At 42.8% G+C, this 22,195-nt stretch overlaps 1 protein-coding gene across 3 annotated transcripts in view; it reads right to left on the bottom strand.

Annotated features, from left to right (window-relative positions):
- Positions 1–8,918: 8,918 nt before the first annotated feature.
- Positions 8,919–22,195, bottom strand: part of rhbdd1 (rhomboid domain containing 1) — a 65,515-nt gene continuing 52,238 nt past the window's right edge. For 2 of the 3 annotated variants that reach the window (XM_080185882.1, XM_080185881.1), the window contains one exon: positions 8,919–9,822. In XM_080185882.1, coding sequence (XP_080042008.1) covers positions 9,722–9,822 — 101 coding nt within the window. In that variant the 3' untranslated portion in view covers positions 8,919–9,721. The remainder of the gene's footprint in view (positions 9,823–22,195) is intronic. The other variant, XM_080185883.1, reaches the window with a different exon arrangement.

Raw genomic sequence — 22,195 nt, 5'->3', positions numbered from 1 at the left:
TATTAATCTAGAAAGAATACAGAAGAGATTTACTAGAATGCTACTGGGACTTGATACATTAAGTTATAAGGAGAGGCTGGATAGAGTGGGACCTTTCTCTCTGGAGAGTAGAAGGCTGAGGGGTGATCTTATAGAGGTCTATAAAATAATGAGGGGCATAGATCAGCTAAATAGTCAATATCTTTTCCCAGAGGGAGGGAAGACTAAAACTAGCGGGCATAAGTTTAAGGTGAGAGGAGAGAGATACAAAAGGGTCTAGAGGGGCAATTTTTTCATGCAGAGGGTGGTGAGTGTCTGGAACAAGCTGTCATAAGTAGTAGTAGAGGCAGGTATAATGTTATATTTTAAAAAGCATTAGACAGTTACATGGGTCAGGTGAGTATAGAGGGAAATGGGTCAAATGCAGGCAATTGGGACTAGCTATGGGTTTAAAAAAAAGGACAGCATGGACAAGTTGGGCCGAAGGGCCTGTTTCCATACTGTAAACCTCCTTGACCTTAAACGTATGCCCCCTAATTGATTCTTCCACCTGGGAAGAAGGTTCTGACTATCCATTCTGTCCATGCCCCTCATAATCTTGCAGATGTCTATCAGGTTGCCCCTCAACCTCTGTCGTTCCAGTGAGAACAAACCAAGTTTCTCCAACCTCTCCTCATAGCTAATGCTCTTCATACCAGGCAACATCCTAGTAAATATTTTCTGTACCATCTCCAAAGCCTCTCCATCCTTCTGTAGTCAGATTCATTTCCCTTAAAGGCATATTACAATGCTCAATCTGAAATTTAAATGTGGGATATGGTAAGGCGTTTAAAACCTAAAATTGTTGTTACTTAATCACTGATTCTTAATTTATCTTAATTTATTTTTTAATTTAGTTTCTACACCCGTACAAGATAGGCTCTTGGACTATAGGTTTGACCCTTCACCTAGATCTACCAAATAAACACATTGGGTCTAGATTACATCAACTCTTCGAACCAGTCACAAAATTGGACCTTTTCTTCCTTTAATCTTCAATATGTATTGGAAAGAGAGACAGTTTGAATCCAGTTCCTGTATTTCCTCACTATCTTGGTGAGCATTAAGCCAATCAAGTTAATTTGATTTTATGCAGTTAAATATTTTAACCACTGGATCAAATTATAATTTGGAGCCTGACTCGAGCTGCCGATGATTGTTCCACTTCAGACTTTGAAAGGTAAGCAGTGATTTATGTCTGCAGATGAGTAATTTCAGACGATTTTATGACCTCCCTCCGGTGAGATTGTAAAATCCCGCCTGTGGCCTATGGAGACTTCCGTTTTGCGAGCCTCACCCTCTCTGGAATTGGGGGCAGGCAAGGCGGTAAAATTCCGGCCATTCCTGTTTCAGTTTATGGAGATTTGGGAAAATGTGTCTTTCATTTAGTGCAGTTTGCTAAAACAACTCAGTCATCATCACATAATTAAAATGTTTTATTTGGAACATAAATTATTTATTGAAGTAAGCCCTTGTTACTGGCTCTGGATGCTTTTCCCCAACTAATTTTAGAAATCATAACTGCTGTCCCTGCTGTGACCCAGTATTTTCAGTAGAGGGCGAACCACTGCCATAGCAAACACAGACATGTTGGCCAATGTTTGAGAGACTGATGGATGTTTTGAGATGTGCGCCAAGTAACTCAAACCTCTGTTTAGCTGTGTACCTCAGATCATTTCACCCAAGCCTGTACACTAAAGCAGAACCCATTTTCCAAAGTAATGTGTTCACAATAGTTACAGGAATTTTATATCCAAGGATTCAGGAATTATCCAGAAATAATTGGAAAATAAACAGGTCAGGCAACACTGAAGAAGGAGAAGAAATTACTTATATTTATCTGGCATCTTTCATGAATTCAGGACTCCTCCAAGTGTTTTATTTTCAGCCAATAAAATATGTTTGAAGTGTCATAATTTTAGCACTGTGGGTATACCTACACCCCATGGACTGCAGTGATTCAAGAAGGCAGTTCTCTATGTAACTGAAGTCGAGCATCCCTTGTGTGCTTCTGATAAATTCCTTCTCCACCCATTCCAAGCTTTTGATATCTTTCTGAAAGTGTGGTGCCCAGAATTGAACACAATGCTCCAGCAGGGGGCTATTTTATAAAGGCTGTATTTTATAAAGAGTTAACTTATTTACTTTTATACTCTATACCTGCTTATAAAACCAAGGATTTGGTATACATTTTAAAAATAGGTTTCTCAACTTGTCCTGCCACTGTTGAAGATTTGTGTTTGTACGCACCCAGTTCTCTTTATTCATTAATTAGAATTATTCTTTCAAGAGGTGAGAATTGCCTTTGGGAAGGTAGTGGTGAACTGCCTTCTTGAATCGCTGCAGTCCATGGGGTTGCATCAGCTGATCTATCACCTGAAATCAATTGGGTAAGAAATTGGAATCTTTGATAAGCTGGTACTTTCTACATGGTGTAAGATTTTTGAGGTTAGCTAAACGACATTGATTCTGTCTCTGGAAAGGCAGTTTCTAAACACACCAATGTCCAAGCAATCTCTGGAAACATCAGGGTCACTTGGCACATGCTGCCACATTGACATTTCTAAGTTGGTAGAATGGTATCTTGTGTACCCCTTGTCTCTACCAGTCTTTAGAAAGGACCAGGAATTGACCCTCAGCATGATGTAGATCTTAAAAGATTGATCTTGAGCAGGGTAACAAACAGGATAGGGGGTAACGACCCTAATAGTTTGAATACCTGTCCGGTATCCATTGTTCAGAAGGACTTGAATTGACGATTGACTTTCAGTAAGTTCCAGCAACCCCCAGAAAAAAGAGTACACAACAAATGCTCAGGGACAGGGTGCCGGGAGGTGGCAGTGCCCGTCAGCAGCTGCCTTCTTCAGATGGAAGATGGAACAGAGGAGGAGGAAGATATAGTTCCCTCATGTCAACGATGAGGGAGAATGTTGCTAACATAAGCTCCTGAGATCAACTGTACTAACCATCCATTCAACATTGGGGATCATTCTCACATGTCAAATACTTTGTCTAACTAATTTGTGCATTGTGTCTAAATTGTTGCTTCTTAGTTATCTATTTCAAAATTATTTACCTTAGGCGTATGTTGCTTCAAATCCAAACTGTCTTACAATGGGACGTGGCAGCTGACTGGCTGGGGATGTGGTGGCTGGGGGAGGGGGCGGTGGGGGGGGGGGGGGGTGGTGGATGGATGCAGGAAGAGGGGAGTGCATTGTCAGGGTACCATGAATGGATCAAATAAACAAATCGCGGCAATCGGGTGAATCGCAGGGACAAGATTACTTTTTTTTATTCATTCGTGGGACATGGGCGTCGCTAGCTGGCCAGCATTTATTGCCCATCCCTAGTTGCCTTTCTGAAGGTGGCAGTGAGCTGCCTTCTTGAAATGCTGCAGTCCACGTGCTGTGGGCTGACCCACAATGTCACGAGGGAGGGAATTCTGAGATTTTGACCCAGTAATTGCGAAGGAACGGCGATATATTTCCAAGTCAGGCTGGTGAGTGGCTTGGAGAGGAACTTGCAGGTGGTGGTGTTCCCACGTATCTGCTGCCCTTACTCTTCTAGATGGAAGTGCTTGTGGATTTGGAAGGTGCTGTCTAAGGATCTTTGGTGAATTGCTGCAGTGCATCTTGTAGATAGTGCACACTGCTGCTACTGAGTGTCAGTAGTGCAGGGCTTGAGTGTTTGTAGATGTGATGCCAATCAAGTGGGCTGCTTTGTCCTGAATGGTATCAAGCTTGTTGAGTGTTGTTGGAGCTGCACCCAACCAGGTAAATGGGGAATATTCCATCACACTCCTGAGTTGTGCCTTGTGGATGGTGGGTATACTGGGGTTGGGGGGGGGGCGGGGGGGCAGTGGAATCCCGGGACAGTGGAGGCTGAAATGGCTCTGAGGAACATGCTTGTCCCCCCAGGACACACATTGAAAGTCAAAATGAATAGTGAGACACAACTTTCTCACCTCTTTTGACCCCAACTTTTTTCCTCATTATATTGCACTGGCTTCTTTTCACTGGTCTTCAGTTAAAATAGCATTTAGTTATTGATTATACCACTGAGTTTCCAGTTGCGTATCATCCCGCTTGTTTAGGAAAGTCATTTAAAAGCAGAATCTCCAGGCTTAGAGTGTCACATTGGTGGATAAGTGGCATGGACAATTTTAACTGCCCAGCCAATTCTCTTCGAGCTGCACCTACTTGGCAAAATGACACAAAAAAAGTGGCATTCTTCAGATCATTTGATAAGATCACCTACATTAATGGGTGACTTTAAAACTCTTGTATTATCAGCTTTGCACATGATTCATGCCAATCACTGTGCCACTGTGCTGCGCTTTGCTGTGCTGCTTGGGGGAGGGAGGACCGTGAACTTTTATGGACTTGTCCCAAACAGGAAACAATTTTATATCTAAGCATCCAGGTGATGGGGTTGGGAGGGTGGGGGGGGGGGTGGAGTGGGGAGCCTACTCGTCCCAATTAAGGCCCTTAAGTAGCCAATTTGTTGCCACTAAAGGGCCTTTTCCCACCCAGCTTCCATTTATAGGTTGGCGAGTAAATAACATTGTGGGGGCCAAACAAAAAATTGACCAAACCTACATCCTGAGCAAGAATGAGGATGGGCAGAGAAGGCACCTCCATCAGATGCTTCCTTCCGATTAGGGGTACTCTCTCCTCAAGGCTTGGAGACAGCCATGCTGCCAATTTCTCTAGTGCAAACTGCAGCCACACGGACTCCTCAGAGCTCCGGATCTGCATTGAGTGAACATCTGTTTGGATGCAATTTAAATATAGCACCAGGATCTTTGATGCCATGAGGGATTACCTTGCTACGGGATTTACCGAGACCCTCATTGATGCAGAACCAATGAACTAAAATTCAGACAATTGCATCTGTTACCCGCCTCACTACCCAATGGCAATCCTGTCAACTTTCCCATCAACCACGAGACTAACAGCAGGATTTACCAACCTCTCCTGCCACTAGGATTGTCCGGTTTCACAGGAAGTCGGTAGACCTTTGGCTGGCCCTCTGCTGCTCCAGCTGATCTCAAAATCCAGCAGATTTATTGAAAGCTCTGGTGACAAGGAAGAACTGGTCATTTCAGGCTGCTGCCAACCCTCCTGAAGCCAGTAAACATGCTGCTTCAGGGTGGGGGGCAACTCTGCAATGAGGCAATGTCATGATGTACAGTCTTGATTTCATTATGTTTCTGTTTGTATGGATGCGTACTGAGGAAAAATGTCACAGAATAGTCTACAGAATAGTGGGCCCACAAAGTGCAGTCTATGAAAAAAAGATTGGCTGCACATTAAGTAAACATGGGAGAATTACGCAGTTGGCTCACTCCCTCATGGTCTATTGCTGTAAATGCTATAATCCAGTGGAGGTCAGTGCAATTGGCAGCTGGTTCTGGGACTGCAGCTCCTCTTTTCACAGCAACAATCTCCGTCGAATAAATGGATTCGGGAACAGCAACATTGGAGCAAGTGCCAGGAATGATGAAAAAGCAGATGTTAAGATAGTAAACATACCCAGCAGAGAGAGAGAGAGAGAGAGACAGAGAGTTTGGAAATAAGACTGTTGCAGGGTAAAAACCATAATCTCAGTTGTTGTAGTCAGTGGCGACACAACAGCACTTATAAGAACATAAGAAATAGGAGCAGGAGTAGGCCATCTAGCCCTTCGAGCCTGCCCCGCCATTCAATAAGATCATGGCTGATCTGTCATGGCTCAGTTCCACATTCCCGCCCTCTCCCCATAACCCTTAATCCCCTCTCTTATCAAAAACCCATCAACCCGCGTCTTAAAAATATTTAGCGAGGTAGCCTCCACCACTTCAACGGGCAGAGAATTCCAGAGATTCACCACCCTTTGAGTGAAGAAGTTCCTCCTCAACTCTGTTCTAAACCGCCCCCCCCCCCTTTATCTTGAGGCTGTGCCCCCTAGTCCTACTGTCCTTTCTGAGCAGGAAGAGTCTCTCCACCTCTATCCTATCCATCCCATTCATCATCTTATATGTCTCAATGAGATCTCCCCTCATTCTTCTAAACTCTAACGAGTACAAGCCTAGTTTATTCAGCCTCTCCTCATAGCTCAACCCCTTCAACTCCAGCATCAGCCTAGTAAACCTCCTCTGCACTCCCTCCAAGGCCAAAATATCCTTGCGTAAGTACGGCGCCCAAAACTGCACACAGTACTCCAGCTGCGGCCTCACCAATGCCCTATACAGCCGCAGCAAGACCTCCCTACTTTAGAAAGGTGCTCATGGAGAGCTCACAATCTCCTGATGTTAACTTGAATCTGGCACTAAATCAGGGGAGTTCCAGGCATCCAGCAACAGTGATGTCAGTGGGAAAGCAGCCAATTACATTGAAGTATTCCCAAAGACAGTAAAGTAGGACTTATAATGCGCTAATTGTCCTTCACTTGTTTATAAATGTTTCAGCGTGTGAAATAGATAATTGGGTCAATAGTGGCTAAAATATCAAACATCATAATAATTAGAATATTTTAATGTAAGAATGGTAAAATAGGACACTACACAAATGTCAAACTGTTTTCTAAAACGAGAGAATTTTCACCAGTTATGACTTGGTTTGCAATTAATAATTCAGTTATGCTTCATTACATGGGCACAGTCATTCCTTTTTAATAACAATATTAAAGCTACAATGAGGAAAGTTCTTGTCAATTCAGTGATTTCTAATCAATTGCAGTCTGAAAAGACTTCTACACTGCATCCTCTGGAAAAGTACAATATCACTGACAGAAACTTCTGGATTCCATATTCAACTATACATGTGCAGACGCTTAACCTTGCTGACAATTTTGGAGGAATATTGATGGTGAATGCTGGCAGTTAAACCATCATTACTATTCCACCTGCCTCAAGGTAGAAGCTGCGGGTTAAGTACCACTCCAGGACGTGATAGCCACAGAAGGTGCATTCGTAACGTGGCCAAACAAGTTGCCAACCTGTAAATCCTTCCAATATGCCCAGCACAGGTGACAAAAGCAGGAGAGTTCTAAATTAAGACTATCACAAGATCCAGATCATCATATCAGGAGACGGGCTCAACTGGAGGAGCTCAAACATGTTCTGCAGTTGCGAAATGGTGAGGTGGTACTCAAAACAGTGAGCCCCTATTGCTAACCTCGTAAGTCACAAACCCCAGTATCACTTAGTATTTATGACTTTAGTGTATATAACTGTAAAAAAGGGTATGTTACATACCTAAATTAAAGCCTTCCTTATATACAACAAAAACAGAAAATGCTGTAAAATCTCAGCTGGTCTGAATAGGATCAATGGAGACAGAATAGATCCAATGTTTCAAGTTCGGATGACCCTACATCAACACTGTCAAAGGATCATCTAGACTCAAAACATTGGCTCTATTCTCTCTCCACAGATGCTGTCAGACCTGCTGAGATTTTCCAGCATTTTCTGATTTCTGTTTCAGATACCAACATCCATAGTGTTTTGCTTTTACCTTCCTTATATACTTGGTAAAACAATTGTACGAGGCAGTGCAGGCAACATAACTTGAGGAAGAATAACATTACTTTATCTCTCTTTTTCTTCTCCAAGTACAAAAGCCAAATGGTTATAAAATGTTGGTTATATTACAAACTCATTTTAAAGCTCTGAGATCCAAGTAGCTTCAATTGAAACAAAAAACATTTCTAAATCAGGAAACTTGGCAATGCCTCTGTAATTATCCTGCTCAGATGTGGTCAAAGAAGGAAACTCTCTGACTGTTGTGCTCTAGCTCCAGTTGAGTTTGGATCAGTTTCATTCAAACTGTTCTTTTTCCTGACCCACACTTGCAAGTTCCATCAATGAATACACATTGTGTTTATTGAATGCAAGTGTAATAATCAAAAAGTTAGAAGGATTCATAAGACACACATCATATACCATTAAAAGGATAATTAGAGGACTTTTCCTAACCACATGAAAGGTTGCTTTGAAAAAAATAAAATCTATTGGTTTCTAGAGATTGTAACCAGATCTAAAGCTTGTTATGATTCATATTTTCAAAACCGATTTCAAACTCGAATAAGGAGTAGCAGTAAGAAAAATCAAATCATTTAGAGCCAAGTCTTCTGTGTTGTTTTGATATGATGTATGGAGCTAATCGTGTATCATACAATTGTGGTGGTAAGTGTGTTTTTAAAATTAGCTGCTTTCCAACAATATAACAAGTCACACACCATTCCATTCACCTTGACCTGTTCTATAATGATGAATATACAATTCATTTGATTTGGGTATTGACATGAAGTCTCAAAAGTGGTTGATATTTTGAGCAGCTCCCATTTGTTCAAAGGAAGTAACTATCTAAGTTCAGTTTTTGTTTGTCCAATTCACAGTAACTATCATTCGTGGACAGCTTTCCTCTCTTCCATTACTTTTTTTAAGCACTAAATTGCTTGAAAACGTAAATTGTTGGAGATTATTTTTGAATTTCCTTGTAATGCTCCTCACTCCTTCCCCTCCACTATCAACAGAATGTCAATTTGATGCCCTGCCTCATCAATCATCCATCGAAAACAAAAGGAAAAAACAAATTCTTTATAATTCATACTAAATGCAATAGAGTTACACAGGTCACTGTAAACAACAGACTGCTATAGTTTGAATTTTCACAAAATGAAACATCTAACTGCACTCCTGGCTTTAACTATTTGGTATGTATTACTTTTGTTGGACTTACAATTGTAGGTGGTGTGGATTCATTTCCTGCGTCTTCTAGATTAACTATAAAATTGTCAAAATGTAAATGTTGCTATCTTAAAAATTGAAAGATATATTGCAGCATGTACAATGCTGCAACATCATTAAATTCCAAATAAAGACAAATAAAACCATACATTAGAAGAATAAATTTTATTTTTTTAACCATTGAAAACTTTCAATTCCTTTTCTCTCCAATTTAACTGAACAGTTCAGCAATGGACTACAAAATAACTATTGCACTTAAGTAATATAGTATGTCTCAAGACATTGTTGAGAGAATTAGCAAATGTGCTATACTAGGTTTCTCATTACTCTCCAGGCTGAAAAGATGCATTAGAAATTCCACCATCCTGTGCTTCCAGCAGATAGCTATGTGTTGGAGCATCAGTATACAGCCCTAACCATGTCCCTCACTCTTGGAGTGTGACTTCCCAGCTGTAGTGCAAGATTGTTTCTGGCATTCCCAACTGTGTTACCTTTGAGTACCAATGCCATTCCGGAAGCAGCTTCCCAATTGCATCCAATTGTTTAAGTGGAGCCCGAATTTTCACTTCTACCAGCTAGCTTGGCAATTCATTCCAAGTTTTAAAGCCATTCGAGATGCATTATTTTGGTACAGAAAGGTTTTCTTCCATCCCGCAGAGAAAACCAGAATGACTTAAAGCACATTTAATTGAACGCACAGGTTAGTTAAGACTATGATTTCATACTTGCCCTGCTGGTCAACATCCCACCAGTTTCAACATCACGGATGGAATTTTTGAAGAAATTTTTAAAAAAACTTGTCTGATGTTTGAATCAAGGTCATGCAATAATAAAGCAGATATCTGTATGCTTGTTTACAAAAAGAAAAATGGATTTTATATGAAGAAGGTGCAAAAACAGTGCAAACAGTAACACTGGGTAACTGATAAAGGCATAGCAGTCAGCAACACAGTAAGGAAGGAGTGTCTATCATCATTTGGCAAATCGATAAATTCTTTTCTGCCTCATTTCCTCTTCACTCAACCATCCTGGTCTCCCAAAGGTATCTGATCTTCTGTGATTACTATGGGTCCCTAAAGACACAAGATGAAAGCTGGTATTAGGACAGATTTACGCTCAAAACATGGAATATTTACTTTAAAAGCACCCAGAGCAGAAGGGATATCTACCATTGTACTAGCTTCCATTATTGGTGGTAGAGTCAGCAACTGATTATTTTGCTCAATTAAAATGCTAAAAATTTACTTTTTAAAGTGACAGTGCATTAGGGAAACAAGTTACATGCGCATAACCTATAATTATAGACACAAAACACAAATTTTGAAACGAGACATTATATTTGCTAATTATGAAAAAGTTTCACGTTCAAAATCCACAACTCCCAGTACGCAACTTTACACTTCAAAAATAAAGACAAATAATATGTTTTAATTTTGAGCAGCAAACAATCCTTCAACTCAGTGGTATCGAGAAAGAGACAATCCACCCATACAGATCTCAACCTTAAATCAGTAAACAGAAAGTCAATTTCCCACATAAAGCAGAAAGATGAACACCAGCAGTGAGAAATGAAGGGAAACAAGATCAGGACAATGGGATCACTTCAGATTGCTTAAAGTCTAGTTAGAATCATAGAATCCCTACAATGCAGAAGGAGGCCTTCCTGCCCATTGAGTTTGCACTAACCCTCTGACAGAACATTCTGTGCAGGCCCATCACCCTGCCCTATTCCTTTAACCCCACATATTTAGTCTGCTGATCCTACTAAGCTACACATCTTGGGACACTAAGGGGCAATTTAGCATAGCCAATCCACCTAACCTGTACATCTTTGGACAGTGGGAGGAAACTGGAGCACCCGGAGGAAACCCATGCAGGCACAGGGAGAACATGCAAACTCCACACAGTCACCCAAGGGTGGAATTGAACCCGGGTCCCTGGCGCTGTGAGGCAGCAGTGCTAACCACTGTACCACCGTGCCACGCTTGTAGACAGGAGACAAGTACAGGATTAAAAATATACAGAATGGTCCATTTAAATTAATTCTCCCAACTCCATAAGATCAGAAAGAATTTATAGTACAGAAAGCGGCAATTTGGAACATAATGGGCAGTAATTAATGCTTGTGATGGCAGGCCCATTCATTGGCTGATGATCTGATGGGAACCCCACTCTGGCCATTCTGTACTTCTCCTGACCCGAATTGGTGTTCAAGAGGCACTTACCCGGCTGGCAAGAAGGTCCTGGATATTTTCAGGGTGAATAGCCCATGCACAGAGACTGCTGGTCAAAATGTTTCAGGCCAAAGGAACTCCATCACACGAGTGGCCCATGTTGCCATGAGACTGATTTCCATTCTCTCCCAACCACCACTCACCTCCAGACTGAATTGTTTGTGGGTGGAGAGAGACAGGGGTCTCCACCCACCTGCCTAACTAAACAGTTCCTCTGCTGGACTGTGGTGGGGCAGGGGTGGGGGTATTAAATTTTGCCCCATGTGTACGCAGCCCCATAGATTCTGATGTGGATGAACAATCGCAGGCTGCACAGTGCAGGAAGTTAAATTGTAGTTGGTAATATCCTTGAAGCTGTTCGCACTTCACCACTTCTGCAGTGGAAATCCCATTTATATGTGCAAATTCTCACCCCTCATAAATGCTCCTTTATCTTCAAAGGTCAAAGCAAGAAATCACAGGTTTTCCATGCACGTTAGTATGCAACTAAGTGGTTGCAATCCACAGACAACATTGCCATAAGTTCAATCGGAAACAAACCATATTATTTCACATCATCTGTATCCATTGCCTTGCTATTGAACCAGATTTCTGGGAACAAGCCAACTGTATAGACATTAAAAAAAACGGAGCATTCTTCTCAAAAATTATGTTTAAAAGCAACATCTGTCAATTTTGTCCGATAGAAACCACTGACTAGTCATGTGGGCGGCACAGTGGTTAGCACTGCTGCTTCACAGCGCCAGAGGCCTGGGTTTAATTCCTGGCTTGGGTCACTGTCTGTGCAGAGTCTATATGTTCTCCCTGTGTCTGCATGGGTTTCCTCTGAGTGCTCCAGTTTCTTCCCACAATCTGAAAGACATGCTGGTTGGGTGCATTGGCCATGCTAAATTCTCCCTCAGTGTGCCTAAACAGGCAGAGTGTGGCGACTTGGGGATTTTCACACTTCATTGCAGTTAGTGTAAGCCTACTTGTGACACTAATAAATAAACTTTAACCACAATGAGATTATTTTATACACATGCATTAATTTTAGTGGAAAATGCCTCACTGTACTCACAAGACAGGTAAATATACTTCATATATATTCTTATTTAACATCTTCCACAATTCAGAAACCATAGAAGTGATGCATTCACAAATACACACACACACGGCTTTTAGTCTTAGCAGTTTACTAGTAAGTATACAAAGTTAAGATCACAAGTATGCGTAGACTGCACAAGTGAGTATTGTGATCATATGCTCAATGACTTGGGTCTTTGACTCATTTTTAATTTACTGATCAGATCTGTAATTAGCCAAACGTGGATTGCTAATTAACCATGTGTCCAGTGGATAATGTATTGGAGAACATGAGTCTATCACATGCACGCTCAAGGCCAAAAGGAATGGCTTTAAAAACACTGAAGAGCAAATCAAAGGCTTGCTTCTCCAATGAGTGCAGAGCTTGTAGAAACCATGTAGGCACCCAATCAAAAGCAGTGTGCATGCATGATCCAGTTACTCTTCAGTTCTTCCTATAATGCAGGAATCTATCTGAGTGCCTTGATTACACCAAATAATTCTACAAGGGATGAATTTCCAAAGCAGATTCACATAGTAAACTGATACCAATTCCACAGTTGCAATTCCAGTGAGTTACTACATATTAACTCAGAGTTTTGCACTACAGGCAATTTATTATATATCCAGAATAAGTACAACATGCCCCACTAAATGAAGAAATGACAAGATATTTATAAATCAGGATGGTCATTCAATCCATTTTATTAGACCAAAATAGAAAGACGCTCTAATCATACTATAAAATAGTTTCTCAAAACGATTCCTGGATTTCTGACTTTGCCTCTCTGTCTATTTGTTCTTTTTGCGTAAAGAACTTTTTGATCCCAGTCCTGAAAGTATCTCCTACTGGACTGAACTCGTGTCCTCTTCTTCTATTTTCAGTTTAATTTAAAGTAGCATTCTAAATTTCTTTTCCATTCCCTTCACTGTTCCAGCACAGACACATCACTGGCATCTACCAGACAACGTGAAAAACTGTCCAGGTACATTCTGTACACAAAAAGCAGGACAAATCCAACCTAGCTAATCACCGCCCATCAGTCTACTTTCAAACATCAATAAAGTGAAGGAAGGGCCACAGCTTGGTATGGCTCCTGTTCTGCCCAAGATCTCAGGAAAGGTTGTGAATGCAGCCCAATCTATCATGCAAACCAGCTCCCATCCATTTACTTTGGCTACACTTCCTGCTGCCTCTGCAAAGCAGCCAGCATAATTAAAGGACCCCACACATTCTCTCTTCCACCTTCTTTCATCAGGAAACATACCAACCAACTCAAAAACAGCTTCTTCCCTGCTGCCATCAGACTTCTGAATGGACCTACCTCGCACTAAGTTGATCTTTCTCTACACCTTAGCTATCACTACATTCCGCGTCCTCTCCTTTCTTTCTCTATGAATGGTATGTTTTGTCTGTATAGTGCGCAAGAAACAATACTTTTCACTTTATGCTAATTCATGTGACAATAATAAATCAAATCAAAGTGTGGAATCAGTGAAATCAATGGGAATCAGGAAGAAAACTTTCTGCTGGTTGGATTCATACCTAGCACAAAGGAAAATGGTTGTGGTTACTGGAGGTCAGTATTCTCAGCTCCACAACATCACTGCAGAAGTTCCTCAGGATTGTGTCCTCGGCCCAACAATCGTCAGCTGCTTCATCGGTGACCTTTCTCCCACCATACAAAGTTAAGATCACAAGTATGCATAGACTGCACAAGTGAGTATTGTGATCATATGCTCAATGACTTGGGTCTTTGACTCATTTTTAAAAATGGGGATGTTCACTGATGATTGCACAATGTTCAGCACTATTTTCAACTCCTCAGATACTGAAGCAGTCCATATCCAAATGCAACATGACCCAGACGATATTCAGCCTTCGGTTCACAAGTGGTAAGTAACATTCATGCCAATCTAGTATCAGGCAATGACCATCTCCAACAAGAGAATCTAACTATCATCCTTTGACATTCAATTGCATTACCATTGCTGAATCCCCCCACTATCAACATCCTAGGTGTTACCATTGATCAGAAACAGAACTGGACTAGCCATATATCGTGTGGCTACCAGAGCAGGTGGGAGGCTAGAAATCCTGTAGTGAGTAACTTACTTCCTGACTTCCCAAAGCCCGTCCACCATCTACAAAGGCACAAGTCAGGAGTGTGAAGGAATACTCTCCCCGTGCCTGGATGAGTGCAGCTCTGCAAACACTCAAAAAGCTCGGCCTCATCCAGGACAAAGCAGCCAGGTTGATCAGCAACCTTCCACAGTCAGTCTCTCCATGACTGAGGTACACTGCGTACCATCTACAAGATGCACTGTAGGAACTCACCAAGGCTCCTTAGACAGCATCTTGCAAAACCCATGGCCACTACCATCTAGAAGGACAAGGCAGCAGAAGCCTGGGAGCACCTCTACTGAGAAGATCCCCTCCAAATCATTCACCATCTTGACTTGAAAATATAATCGCCATTCCTTCACAGTCACAGGGTCAAAGTCCTGATACTCTATCCCTAACAGCACCGTCGGTGTACCTATACCACATGGACTGCAGCAGCGTAAAAAGGCAGCTCACCACCACCTTCTCAAAGGCAATAAGGGATGGGCAATGAATGCTGGCCCAGTCAGTAAAGCCCACACCCTTTGAATAAATAAACAGAACTACTTCATATATCATCACAAAGGCAGTGTCTCAGGCACTTCCTAACCAGGTCCAAAAGCACCTCCAGTCTTTCCTCGTGAATCAGAGTCCTGACATTACAGGTGAGCCTCAGTACCAAGTTTACAAAAAATGTGAACTGTGAAAATAACTGACAGCAGCTCCTCCCACAACACATTCCAACAATAAACTTCCTGCATAAGAATCAAAGCCTTCTGAATTTGGATCCCACATCGTTAAAGTAACTTCAGAGCCCAGGAAGCAACATTGCTACACAGATAAACGCAGCGTCCAATCTGGCTATGTTATTAAGCCATGCTTGAAACTTATTATGGCTTCTTGTCTTTCTTCCTTTACACAAATCTGTCTGACTGCAGCTCCAATTACATTCTCATCCCACAAAAGATCGCATTCATCCTAAGTGATTACTGCCACTGCCCTGAACTGAAATTTACACAGAGAAACATCCTCCATCTCTCCACCCTTTCTGCACACCTGCCGACAAGCAACTCGATTCCTGACATGCAGCTGGAGACTCAGACCCAAATGCTAACCACCTGCTCCCAGTGTCAGACAGCACCTAGCAGGGGGGAGGAGGATCTCGACTAAGCAACCCAAAAGCAATGATTTTCCTCCCTCTCTCACTTACCCCCCCCACTCCCCCGCCCCCCACTTAAGACTTGCCCAGTTTCTGCAATTTAACAGCAATACTACAATAAATGAAACAGCCTGCAGCAAACACGACTGTTGAAGTGGTTAAGATTTGGAGACCAATTTCCACATGACTCAAGTTTGTGGACAACCAGCATGGAGTAACCTAGCAACAGGAATGTGATGCCAACTAACTTTAAGAAAATTCAAATGGTCTGCTGATCTAGGCTGCAATTCAACAGTCTGGAATGATAGACTATCAATTCAGCTTCTACCTTTTTGAGTTTGAACATTTAGACGGGTGAAATGAGGGTCAGATTACCATCCATCCCACTTCCCTTGAAGTCACTATCTCTTTCTCAGAAATCACCAGACAGACAACCCTGTCAAAGATTCAATCCTCTCCATTTCCCAGAAAGACTGATCAGCCCTTCAAAACAAACAGGACAAACTGCAATACACCCTTACTCCCTCTAAATGCACCCATTTTGCTTGTCACAGACTGGATTCACCCTTCTCACACTCAATCAGCCACTATAGGGATGGTCATCAACCCAAGGTGTTTCATTAATTATTGAATCCCTACAGTGCAGAAGGAGGCTGCTTTGGCCCAATGAGTCTGCACCGACTCTCTGACAGAGTATCTTACCTAGGGCCTCTCTCCCTCCCTATCCCCATAACCCTGTACATTTACCACGGCTAATCCATTGAACCAGAACATCTCTAGACATGAAGGGGCAATTTAGCACCTAACCTGTACATCATTGGACTATGGGAGGAAACCGGAGCGCCCAGAGGAAACCCACGCAGACACAGGGAGAAAGTGCAAACTCCACACAGACAGTGACCCAAGGTCGGTTATGAACCTGGATCTCTAGCGCTGAGAGGCAGCAGTGCTGGCCACTCTGCCAATTTGCAGAAGATGGCCATTTGGCCCATTCTCTGGTACAGCATCTCACCCTGGCCCACTCTTTCCCTATCCTCATAGTCACCCACATTGATCCCGCTAATTCCCCTAACCTAGACACCTTTGGACATTAAGAAGCAATTTACCATGACTGATTCCCCTAATCTGTACATTTTTTTGACACTAAGGAACAATTTAGCATGGCCAATCCACTTAACCTGCACATCTTGGGACTGTGGAGGAAACCGGAGCACCTGGCGAAAACCCATGCAGACACGTGAAGAACGTGCAAACTCCACACAATCACCCCAGACTGGAATTGAACCCAGGTCCCTGGCACTGAGGTAGGAGCGCTAACCACTGTGCCACCTTGCCATCAGATAATCTGTATGTAAATCAATTCAGCTCTTTCTTGTGAATGGGAATCATAACAAACAATTTGACCATAAATTTGCATTTACAACAATTTAGTAACATTGAGAAAGTCTTTTTTATAAACAGAAATGTTGGATTAAAATAGTGTTAAGTTTTTCTCCATCTCGGCACCCCTCAATCCCTGGATTACAGTAAGGGAGCAGGCAGGTGATCTGTTCTCAGGCTTTTACTGTATCCCACAATAAAAAATGCGGGCAGATGAAGATGCCTTTTCCCTGGACTTTCTTTTCTCTTTCCTCCACAATCCAACTCCTGAAAGCAGTACTGCTCCATTTGGGGATAGGCCACAAAAGGGAACCATAAATATTAACCTGCAAACCCCTTGCTTAATTCTATCCCATCCACTATAACAAAGGCGATCCTGATTGTTAGCATTCTCCTACAGCCAAGCATCAACGCATTCTTGGGTTAGAGGAGCACAAACAACTGAAATAATCTGTATTGGAAGAGTTAAAATCCCTGTAACTATTGCACATTCCTAGGTTAGGATAATCTGGATTTCATCTGAATGGATATGGAATTCCTAAAGCATTGCGAGTGACTGAACAGTATGCATTGCAGAATCTCCAGTGGAGGCCCTGGGCTTTGTGTGCAGTGATTAGATCCAGATGTTTTCTAGCTTCTTAATTAATGGGAATATATTCCCATCTGCCAAGACGGAGAGAAAAAAAACCATTACCAAACACTGGTCACACTCAAATTATGTTCCTCTTCGCCGGAGAACTCACATAATACATGAAATTTAAAAATCTAAGAGAAAGTTAACATTGGATGCACTTCATGTCAAAGCACAAATATCTTCCATAAATAATAATAGTGGTCCTCCAACAGGTAGGAATATAACTTTCTTTTATTCATTCGTGGGACATGGGTGTCACTGGCAGGCCAGCATTTATTGCCCATCCCTAGTTCCACCCTTTAAGGTGGTGGTGAGCTGCCTTCTTGAATCTCTGCAGTCCATGTTCTGTCGGTTGACCCACAATGCCATTAGGGAGGGAATTCCAGAATATATTGTTATACTTTAAATAACGTTGCAGATTAGCAGCTATCAACAACCCTGTCCAGATTGTTCCAGGAACCTTGTCCCATTTCAGGACCCAATCAATTTTTCTTCTCCCAAATCACAAACCTATATCCCATTTTTATATTGCTTCCTGAATTAGAAATTCATCTGGCCGTCTTCTAAACACTTTGCGTCATTGGCTGTTGTTGTAGCTAAGCGTACAATCCAGCACTGTGCAGTGCAGCATCCTCCAAATACAATACAGCCTAACCCCACTGAACATATGAATCATAAAATGCATTATACAGCTCATTATGCTGAAGTCCAACCCACAGTTATGGCACTCACACACATTGCACCATCATTAAAAACTACTTCCCAGAGGAGCAGAACTTATTCAAGTGCAATACCATTTAAGATCATAAGGAATAACTGTAGAAGTAGACCATCTAGCCCCTCAAGCTGCTACACCATTCAGTAAGATCATGGTTAATCTTCTACCTTGACTCTTCTTTCTTGCCCAATCTCCATATCATACAGAAAGTTATCAAAAAGTCATTTACTGACCAACCTTCCCGGAGCACCCCATCATTCACAACTTTCTAGGGTAGAGTTCCAAAGATCAAGAACTCTTCAAATGAAGGACGCTCTCCACATCTCAGTCCTAAATGACTGATCCTCTTTATTGAGGCTGTGATTCGTAGTTCTCGGTTTTGCAGCCAGGGAAATAAGTCTCTCAACACTGTAAAACCCTCAAAAGATGTTAAATGTTTGTAAGAGAGCACCTCTCATTTTTCTGAACTCCATATTACTTAATTTCTCTTCATCAGTTGGCCCTCTCATCCCAGGAATAATTTTCGTGAATCTTTGTTACACTCTCTCTAAAGTAAGCACATCCTTCCCTATCCATGGAAACCAAAACTATACACATTCTAGGTATGGTCTCACTTAAGCTCTACTAACAGCAAGAAGATTGTGTTACTGTTATACTTCAAGCCCCATTGCGATAAAGGATAACTTACCATCTGTCTAATTGCTCTGGGTTCCTTCGTGTTAACTTTGTGATTCTTGTACAGGATATCCAAATCTAAATCCCTCGGCATACCAACATTTATTCATACTCCACCAGTCACCTTTCTGCCAATTTACAACCTGCCTATATCGCTTTACGGCCTTTTTGGACTTTCTCACAGCTTACTTTCTAGCTAGCTTCAGATCATCAGCAAATTTAGATACATGATACTCAATACCCTCATTTAAATTATTTTAAATGTAAGATTGTAAACAGCTGAGGTCCAAGTACTCCAGATTGGGCCTGCATTTATTAATGTTCAGAAGGATGACAGGAGATCTGATTGAAATGCTTGAGCAGACCGGAGAAACATGAGCCTGTAATGGGAGTCACAACCAGCATCCGGCTGATTGCAAATCTCCCAGGCAATGTTTTTGGACATTATTGCTGGAAATCTGCGTGAAGCTGATTACCATATTGAAGTCGTAATAGCAAGCCCAGGGTGATACTTGCTGGACTCACTAGCGTGCCTTCATCCCCCCCATCCCTCCACCGGTCCACCCGAGAGAGTTCACACCAGTGGGGATCAAAGCTAGTCCCCATCAAAGAAGACCAGGCGTGATCATCCTGCTGGTGGGGAAATCAGGGCTTCACATGGGGCTTGTGGTGGGGCGGGGGGATTGGGTTGGATAGGCCAGGCGAGCCAGCAGGAGAAGAGGACCTGTAAAGAAATCGGGAGGCCAGCAATGGTGATGGAGTGTTTAGGGAGGCCGTTGGGAATCCAGTGATGGGGTGGCCAGAGCACTTGCGCCAATCTTCCCACTGACAGATCAGCGCATGTGCAGTTGCCCGCTCAGCACACTAATTTCTGGCCTCTCCCACTTACAGGCATGAATCTCCCTGCTGTTTTTTTGGGCGGACTTAGTTTCATGAACCTCCGGCACTCTGTGGTCCACAAAGTGCCTCCCACCTGTTGGGCACTTCATTTTTTGAGGGAGAATTGCCCCCATAAAATTCTAAGAAGGCTGGACAGGCTAGCTGCAGGGGGGATGATTTCCCTGATTGGGCTAGAATCAGGGGCACAGTTTCAGGATATGGAGTGGGCCATTTACGAATGAGATGAGGAAAGAATTCTTTGTTCAAAAGGGTAGTGAACCTGTGGATTTCTCTAGCACAGAAAGCTGTGGAGCCAAGTCACTGAATATATTCAAGCGATAGAACAATTTTTAGATTTTAATGGCATCAAATGTTATGGGAAGAAAGCAGAAATATGGCATTGAGATTGAGGATCAGCCATGAATGGTGGTGCAGGCTCAAAGGGCTGAATGGCCTTCTCCTACTCCTAGTTCTATGTAATCCCTATGGCAGCCCTACTAGTCACACCCTGTCATCGTGAAAATGACCTATTTATTCCAATTCTCTACTTTCTGTCCATTAACCAATCCGCAATGCAAGATATTAGCTCCAATCCAATGAGCTCTAATCTTGTGCAACAACTTCTTATGTGGCAGCTACAGATGCCTTTACAAATACAAATATATTATTTTCATTGATTCTCCCGTATCTACCCTGGTAATTATATCCTCAAGTTTGCCAAATACGATTTCCCTTTTTTAAAGCAGTGCTGACTTGCCTAATTATATGACTTTCCAAGTGTCTTGTTACTATGTTCCTTACAATAGATTCCAGCATTTTCCCTACTATAGGGTAAATATTCAATAGTTCCTCGATTTCACTCTCCCTCCTTACCAGAATAGCAGGCTTATTTTTGCTACCTTCCAAGCCATGGGAAACATACCAGAACAAATTTTGGAAGGTCAACACCATTGCTGTCACCTCAGCATGATGCAGGCCATCTGGTCCAGGGGATTTGTTAGATTTCTGCACCATCATGTATGTGAGTAATTCTTCTTTACTAAAATTATTTACTTTAAGTCCCTCAGTCTGATGAGTCCCTTAGTTCCCTACAATTTCAAGCATGTTCTTTGTGCATTCTAAAATGAAGACAGGCACAAAATAGTTAGAATTTTAGTGGAGAGAGGTGGGCGGGTGATGAAAACATCACTGCCAGCCAGTTTCCCTTTGCTGTTCCCACCATTGGTCAAATTTCATCAGTCTAGGGATGGGTGGGACTGAGAACCCACCAGATCTGTTGCTAAATACAATTAAGGTCATCAGAGCTCACTGAGGAGTGAGTTGAGACTTTGCTGAGGACACACAGACTGCACATTAGGTCACAGCAGACTGGATGCTTTGGAGGCTCAATTCAGCATGAGCTAATTAAGGCCGCCCCAGAGAATTAGGCAGGCATGAAAGGAGAACAGCCCAGTGGGGGGGAGGGGGGTGTGGGGTCTAAGCACAAGGGGCTATCGGCCATGTGCAGGTTGTGGGGGAAAATGTTCTGCGTGCGCCTGGGGAATATGGGGTGGGGATGGCATCTCCCTCGTGCCATCATGGAGGCATAAAAGGTTGGTGTTGGGGGGTGGGGGGGGGGGGGGGGGGGGGGGTGGGGGGAGCAAGGCTTCCCTCCACAATTGGTGGCCACCTGAGCATAAAGAAGGCAGCAACCAGCAAGGGGATTGTGACTCACAGATTATTCAGTGGCAATGAGAGGCATCACATCCCCTCCAGGAAAGCAGAGCCCCATGCATCAGGGGAGCAGTAGAGGAGGAAGATAGATAGAAAGGCAACAAAGGCCTCTGCACAGGATTCGCCAGCAAAGACAAAGCCACCTGGACATGTCCAAAAAACAAAGTGCTACAGGAGCCTGTGACTGAACCAGACAGATGGTCAAAGATTTGCACCCTAGACAGAGAAGACATCACACCTCAGTTATTGAATCATAGAGTCATAGTCAGAGAAGATGTCACACTTCATAGCACTGTTCACCCTTCCTCGTCAGTAAACATCCAAGTCACTGTGGCCTAGCAATTCTTTGCTTCCGGCTCCTTCCAAGGGTCAGCCGTGGGCCTTGCCGGTGGTTCAATAACAGCTGCAGACACTGCACCTCATTAGGTCACTGATGCCCTTTTTCCCCAGAGCTGGGTAGTACATTTAATTCTGAACAGATGGTGTCCTGCAGGCAAAAATGACAATGACTTTTACTTCCATTGTTGGATTCCCCCAGGTGCAAGGCATCCTTGATTGTGCCAATGTGGCCATTAAGGCACCTAGTGTTGCCCAATTGATTCACCGGGAAACTTCCACTCCATCAACGTCCACCTGAACCATATTAGGAGTTTCCTGCGTGTGTGTATTTGCTCTTCTGGCAGCCCTCAGTCCTGGTGCATTTGGAGGTGGTGGAGGCAAGATGTTCACTTCTCCCGCCTGTAGCTGAAATGCATGTGATAGTCGTCTCCTCGTAGGAGCCAAGTGGGGCAGTCTAGAGGCTGCTGCACCAGCATCAATGCAGGAGCATCCTCCATCGATGGGCCCTGTTGTGCAGATGTTCCCTTAGTGAGGGGTCAAGGAGGC

Source organism: Carcharhinus amblyrhynchos, chromosome 3 (assembly GCF_965287045.1).
Source record: "Carcharhinus amblyrhynchos chromosome 3, sCarAmb.v2.hapA, whole genome shotgun sequence".
In the NCBI taxonomy this organism is placed as follows: domain Eukaryota; kingdom Metazoa; phylum Chordata; class Chondrichthyes; order Carcharhiniformes; family Carcharhinidae; genus Carcharhinus; species Carcharhinus amblyrhynchos.
The sequence above is the reverse complement of the archived record's forward strand: the minus strand, read 5'-3'. Positions and strand labels throughout refer to the sequence as shown.